At 42.9% G+C, this 6,451-nt stretch overlaps 2 protein-coding genes across 2 annotated transcripts; one reads left to right on the top strand and one right to left on the bottom strand.

Annotated features, from left to right (window-relative positions):
* The first annotated feature begins 805 nt into the window (after nucleotides 1-805).
* LOC138642887 (uncharacterized) lies at nucleotides 806-3,884 on the top strand. The gene is made up of 8 exons (XM_069731476.1): nucleotides 806-823; nucleotides 1,612-1,689; nucleotides 1,769-1,876; nucleotides 1,968-2,039; nucleotides 2,166-2,249; nucleotides 2,336-2,546; nucleotides 2,628-2,784; nucleotides 2,904-3,884. Exons 3-8 carry the CDS (start codon nucleotides 1,832-1,834, stop codon nucleotides 3,832-3,834), a joined length of 1,500 nt encoding a protein of 499 aa, XP_069587577.1. The 5' UTR covers nucleotides 806-823; nucleotides 1,612-1,689; nucleotides 1,769-1,831; the 3' UTR covers nucleotides 3,835-3,884.
* Nucleotides 3,885-4,019: 135 nt separating this feature from the next.
* LOC138641462 (uncharacterized) lies at nucleotides 4,020-5,693 on the bottom strand. The gene is made up of 2 exons (XM_069728969.1): nucleotides 5,035-5,693; nucleotides 4,020-4,926 (listed from the first exon to the last, which is right to left on the bottom strand). Exons 1-2 carry the CDS (start codon nucleotides 5,385-5,387, stop codon nucleotides 4,044-4,046), a joined length of 1,236 nt encoding a protein of 411 aa, XP_069585070.1. The 5' UTR covers nucleotides 5,388-5,693; the 3' UTR covers nucleotides 4,020-4,043.
* Between the last annotated feature and the right edge of the window lie 758 nt (nucleotides 5,694-6,451).

The raw sequence follows: 6,451 nt of genomic DNA, 5'->3' as shown, positions 1-6,451 counted from the left end.
CCTGCCTGAGACAGCCATGTGAGTACTGACATCCAGCGTGCATGTGTGTGTGTGTGTGTGTGTGTGTGTGTGTGTGTGTGTGTGTGCGCATTTGTGTATGACGTACTGAGTACAGCAAGAGCTTTTAAAACCTGAATCCAACCTGAGGCCTGCCGTCGTCCTGCAACAGCCAGTGCCCTGCTACAGTCCAGATCCACCCCGAGGCCTGCCACTGTGAAGACATCAAGCTCCAGCCGGAGGACTGATGGCCGTGTGTGTGTGTATTTTTGTACTGCTGTGTGCTTTTGTATGTATGTGTTCATGTGCCTGCACCTTATTATGCCTTCGTCAATATTACGCCTGTTCATGTGTTATGCTTGCGTTATGACTCTGCTTGCAGGTATGTTTGTGTGCATCTTGTTGGTTGCATGTGCATTTGTCAATGCCATATTGGTTAATGTTGATTTTTGATGTATTTACTAAAGGTACCGTCACACGCTGCAGCGATACCGACAACGATCCGGATCGCTGCAGCGTCGCTGTTTGGTTGCTGGAGAGCTGTCACACAGACAGCTCTCCAGCGACCAACGATGCCGGTAACCAGAGTAAACATCGGGTTACTAACTGCAGAGCCGCGCTTAGTAACCCGATGTTTACCCTGGTTACCAGTGTAAAAGTAAAAAAAAAAAGGTAAATTCCGCTGTCTGTCCCCGTGCTGTGCTTCTCTGCATTGTGAGCGCCAGCCAGCCATAAAGCAGAGCACAGCGGTGACGTCACCACTCTGCTTTCTGGCCGCTGTGCTTACACAGGGCAGAGAAGCAGAGTGCCGAGGGACAGACAGAAGGTGGCTGTGTGTGCGTGCGTGCGTGTGCCTGCCTGCCCTGTTTATATGTTTTTCATACTATGCTGGTATTTTGAATAGCTGTGGTGTAAAATTTGTTTTGTGTGTGTGTATAAATGATGTGTGATGTGTTCTGCATCTTTGTTGTTTTCCATAATGTACTTGTATTTCAAATAAAGAGCAGTGTAGCTCCTACTGTACCCTAAAAAAAAGAAAATTTTAAAAAATATAGTAATAAAAATTTCACAAAACTGTCAGTAGTCTCATTTCAAGATAAATATAATATTGGGTAAACATGCAGTAAAGGTTATATATACAAATGTGTAATGCAAATCTTTGCTATAGAATATGTTATCTGGTTTTAGAAAATACAAACTGTAGGGTAATCATAATTAACAATTTTGGGGATTGGTATTTTAATTTCGAATGAGGAACATTTTTTATAAGGTTAAACTTTGTTTAGGTGGGTTTTACCAGCATGCGCATTGCGCATATCAAGTTCTAAGTAGTTTTGGTGTTGTTTTAAAGGGATTTTTTGGGGTTTTTTTTGTGGGGAAACAGGAGGTAGAGGGTTTGGCAGCTTGTGCATCAAGTTTGACGGTAGAATTTTTTTTTTCTTTTGTGGTGGGGGAAATCAAAAATAAGTTGGCACTGTAGGTACTGTAGTAGGTACTGACCCAAGACGTACACAAGCAGGCTCCCCATTTTTTTTTTAAAGTTGTAAGTGTAAAGTCCCTACAGCTGCATCTATCCTTTTGTATAGTAGCTTAGAACTCTCTTTATGCTTGCAGATTCTAGGGACCAAGAGGACCCAAGCAAGGGACCGACCGACCCAAGCTATACGCAAGCCCCAAGTTTTGGAAACAGATGTAAGTGTAAAGTCCTGAAAGCTGCATCTATCTATCTATCCTTTTGTATAGTAGCTTAGAACTCCCTTTATGCTTACAGATTCTAGGGACCAAGAGGACCCAAGCAAGGGACCGACCAACCCAAGATAGACGCAAGATCATAATGTCTTCTTCTGAGAGCCCCCCAGCACATCATCAGCAAACTGAGGTGTTAATTTTTTTTCTTCATAAATTTTTTATTTTGGTGCAACAATGGCAATTGTATTTTAAGCCTTTATGTGTTTATTATGTATTCACAGGAATATGAAGCAGAGGGGCTAACAGAAGGAGACGGACAGGGTGGAGAAATACAAGGAGCGGGAGCGCATAGTGTAAGTTTTGAACAGACCGATCCTCACATACAATGCACTACACCCAACACAAACATTCAGCACAGCACACAATACATATGCCTCGATCAAAGAACATTATTAATTTTATTTTTTTTTTTAAATTAGTCTTCACAATCCGGGGCTCGACGTAGAGTTCCTCAAAGCACCTCCCATAGTCGTCGGAATGATAATCGCGGCGGTCGCCGAAGAGTAAGTTCCTTTTTGGTTTGGTGTTTAGTAAAATGTAAAATTCATGTGTTGTAATCTTTCCCTTTTTATTCTTATCTTTTTGTTAGGCTTCACAGCGTGCTCCCGAACAAGATGATGAAGAGGAGGGCATCGATGTGAACACCCTCATCGAAGCAGTACAAAGTCGGGAGCCGCTGTGGAACATGTCGGACCGCCGCCATGCTGACCAGTTAATCACCCGACGGCTATGGGAGGAAGTGTGCAGTGCTGTTATGGATAACTGGGAGGAACTCGATGCTGGGGCCCAGGATCTAGCGCGTAAGTATTCACACTTCATAACCTTATGTTAGCATGATTTAATGTGGTGTATAGTAACCAATTTTTGCTTTCTCTTTCCAGGTAACAGGATTATCGTGCGGTGGCGGTCACTCAGGGATCGCTTCAAGAGGGAGTTTAATAAGGAGATGCAGGCCCCGAGTGGATCTAGAGGACGCAGGAGCAGATACAAACATGCCAGAGCCCTGTCGTTCCTCCGGTCGACGCTGCTGAGCAGAAGGTAAATATTCAACACCACATATTTTCAGTCAAACTGTAAAAATGTGTAACCTTCAATTTTTTTTGCAGCAAGGGCAATTGTAATATCCAGATACTAATTTTTTTTTTCTTCTTTAACAGCACTTTCTGCAGCACTCGGGAGCCTGCATCAGAGTTGCACCCCTCTGGAGCGATCCCTCAAGAGTCCGCCACCGGGGACCACGTCGACCCCTCTGTTTCTGCACCTTCCCTTTCGTTTGATCCCTCAGCCTCATCCACCAGCGCTGGAGCAGCAGGGCGGACTTCGTCACTTGAAGCTGCAGGTGATGAGTTAGAGTTCCCTTTACCCCACCCCTCTGCCACTGCCGCAACATCTAGACCAACTTTGTGGTCAGGACGGCAGCGCCAGAGAGGTCAGGAAAGGAGCTATGCGCCTGACTTTTTGCAGCTGAATGCATCCTTTCACAGTGCCATCAAGCTTTTGAGTGAGCAAACGTCTGCTGGGTACAATATGCTTAACAAAAGCATACTTGAACTCAGCAGTCGTCTTGATAGGATGCAATCAGATGCAAATCAGTCACCAAGGCACTGTTTTTTTCAGTCGGTCCTCAGGCACATGGAAAATCTAACTCCTGACCTGCAGATGCATGTGATGCAAGGCTGCCACACTGCTCTAGCGCAGGCGATGTCCCATGCCCCTCCACCTACCCTTCATGTGTCAACACCTTTCCCCTCTCAATCCACCGTCTATCCTCCCGTCCGTCCTCCTCCTGTCCGTCCTCCTCCCGTCCATTCTACTCCTTCGTCATTTGTTCCTTCCCCCCTTAGTCTTTCCCAGTTTTTACCGTCCCCCTTCCATTCTTCCCCTTTAACTTCTCCGTTCCCAATCCCACCAACACCTTCATACCTCCCACACACCACATCTGCACCTCAACTCTCTACACAACCTCATGTTTTCACCACCCATTCTACTTCTGTTCCTCCCCGTGATGTCCTGTCCCCCACTCTTGACGTGGTCCGCCCTGTCAGCCCCTCCGCTACTATCTCCACCCCAAACTATGAGAATCTGTAAATAAATAAACAGTTTTTTGGTTTAAAAACAATTTTATTGTCTTTCTCTTTTTTTTTGTAAAGTTTTTAAATCACCAAGGTTATGGCAATAGTAACAATAACAGTGTTTAAAGGGTACCGTTGCAAAACATACAATGCTGCATTAAAGTACAAAGATTTTGTAAGCAAAAAAAAAATTGTATTTTTACAAGTGTAAAAAGAAAAAATTTTTTACACCATTTCATACTGCCAGTCAACTGATCCTGCAGGAGACATGAAGTAGTCTGCAAAACTGTCCCGCATTCTGGAGACTGCTACTGGACTGCGAAAAGTGGGGTTTTGGTAATCCCGTAAGGTGCTTTCAGAAACATTATCCTCCAGGGAAACTTGTTCTTTTGATAAAACAAAATTGTGCAGGACAACGCACGCTTTGACCACATCATCGACAGTTTCAGTCTGCAGTTTAATTGCAGTTAGCAGGACTCTCCATTTGGCAGTTAAGATGCCAAAAGCACATTCCACTACTCTTCGTGCTCTGGTTAAGCGGTAATTGTAAATTTTTTTCCTCTGGGTCAGTCCACTACTTCCAAAGGGTTTCAGCAAGTGTGGGGAAAGCTGGAAGGCATCATCTCCAACACAAACAAATGGTAATGGTGGACCAGTGGTTCCAGGGAGAGGTCTAGGGGGCGGAAAATCAAATGTCTCTCCATATAAACGGCGCCCCATTGGTGAATTTTTAAAGATTTGTGAATCATTTGCGCGTCCATACGCACCGATATCAACAGCGATGAACTTGCATTGTGCATCGGCTATGGCCATCAACACAATAGAGAAGTACTTCTTATAGTTATAAAACTGTGATCCAGAGCCTGAAGGTTTGACGATCCGTATGTGCTTTCCATCAACTGCTCCAACACAATTTGGAAACTGGCAAATTTGATGAAAAGTTTGGGCGATCTCCAGCCACCTCTCCTGTGATGGCTCTGGGATGTATTCCACTTGTAGGCACTCCCACAATGCCCGGCAGGTATCTCTGATGATCCCCGAGATGGTGGATATCCCAAGTCGATACTGAAAATGGAGGGATGAGAACGACTCTCCAGTTGCAAGGAATCTGTTAAAAAAACGAAAAGACAATAATTAATAAAAAAAATTCAAAAAACAACATTACAGTTATAAGTCTGATGAATGAGAATCATTTAAAAAAAAAAAAATTACTTACCGAATAGTCACCATGAGACGCTCTGCTGGTGATATTGAGAATCGCATCTGGGTGTCTCGTCTACGTATACAGTCTTCCACATAGCCCAATAAAAACTCGAAATTTTCAGCTCTCATCCTCACATAATTGAAGAACTTTTGAGGGTTTTCCCTTAGTTCCATGTAAAGCGTGGAATAAACACCACGGGTCATACGTTGAGCTGTGATGGGATGGATCCACAGCCTTCTCTTCCGCCGCTGCCGTAGGATGCGCAGTCTTTGTTCCTCCCTCTCTCGAACGCTGACTGCCAACTGATTTGCCTCAAAAGTAAAATCCGCATAGATCTTTGCAATGTTCGCCAGGACTCCTTCCATTTCTGCCACTTTCTCTACAACCTTTCAAAGATGTGGTGTAAATACACGCTATATATAGTTTTGCAGTAGTATCCAGTAGCCAATCACATTGAAATCCTCCCCTTTTAAAAAACGGATCCGTCAAAAAACGGTTACAACGGATGTAAAAACGGTCGCAACGGTTCTAACGGATCCGTTTTTTAAACGGATCGGGGCAGCTGATCCGTCAAAAAAACGGATCCGTTAGAACCGTTTTTCCACCAAATTTGACGGATCCGTCGATCCGCCACGATGTCGGACCTAACTGACGCCACACAACTGAAGTGTGAAAGAACTCTAAGTGGTTTAACCCCTTCATCACCTTGGGTTTTTTGCGTTTCCATTTTTTTGCTCCCCTTCTTCCCAGAGCCAAAACTTTTTAAATTTTCCATCAATATGCCCATGTGAGGGCTATATTTTTGCGGGATGAGTAGTACTTTTGAACGACACCATTCGTTTTGCCATATAGTGTACTACAAAATGGAAAAAAATTCCAAATGCGGTGAAATTGCAAAAAAAGTGCATTTCCACAATTGCTTTTTGTTTTCCTATTTTACCATGTTTACTAACTAAAACTGACCTGTCATTATGATTCAGATCATTACGAATTCGTAGATACCAAACATGTATAGGTTCTTTTTTATTTAAATGGTGAAAGAAAAAATCCAAAAGTTTCCTAAAAAATAAAGTCGCCATTTTCCGTGAGACCCGTAGCATCTCCATTTTTCGTGATCTGGGGCTGAGTGAAGGCTTATTGTTTGCACATCAACATTTTTATTGATACCACTTTCTTGTAGATCTTCATTGCCTGGTATTGCATTTTAATGCAATGTTGCTGTGACCAAAAATGTAATATTTTCATTTTGATTTTTTTCTTGTTATGACATTTACCAATCGGTTTAATTCTTTTTTAATGTTGATAGATCAGGCGATTCTGAGGCAATACCAAATGTGTGTATTTTTTTCCTTATTGTTTTATTTTGTATGGGGCAAATGGGGGTAATTTCAACTTTTATATTTTTTTAGTTTTTTTATATTTTGAAAAA

Source organism: Ranitomeya imitator, chromosome 6, assembly GCF_032444005.1.
Source record: "Ranitomeya imitator isolate aRanImi1 chromosome 6, aRanImi1.pri, whole genome shotgun sequence".
NCBI lineage: Eukaryota > Metazoa > Chordata > Amphibia > Anura > Dendrobatidae > Ranitomeya > Ranitomeya imitator.
This window is presented reverse-complemented; position numbering and strand designations above follow the sequence as displayed.

Bases quoted from the DNA above. Each gene is read 5' to 3' on its own strand.
- LOC138642887 (XM_069731476.1), top strand. From the start codon at position 1,832: ATGTCTTCTTCTGAGAGCCCCCCAGCACATCATCAGCAAACTGAG. The intron at 2,547-2,627 runs GTAAGTATTCAC...TTCTCTTTCCAG, and splicing joins TGGGGCCCAGGATCTAGCGC to GTAACAGGATTATCGTGCGG. The intron at 2,785-2,903 runs GTAAATATTCAA...CTTCTTTAACAG, and splicing joins TCGACGCTGCTGAGCAGAAG to CACTTTCTGCAGCACTCGGG.
- LOC138641462 (XM_069728969.1), bottom strand. From the start codon at position 5,387: ATGGAAGGAGTCCTGGCGAACATTGCAAAGATCTATGCGGATTTTACT. The intron at 4,927-5,034 runs GTAAGTAATTTT...TTTTTTTAACAG, and splicing joins CGTCTCATGGTGACTATTCG to ATTCCTTGCAACTGGAGAGT.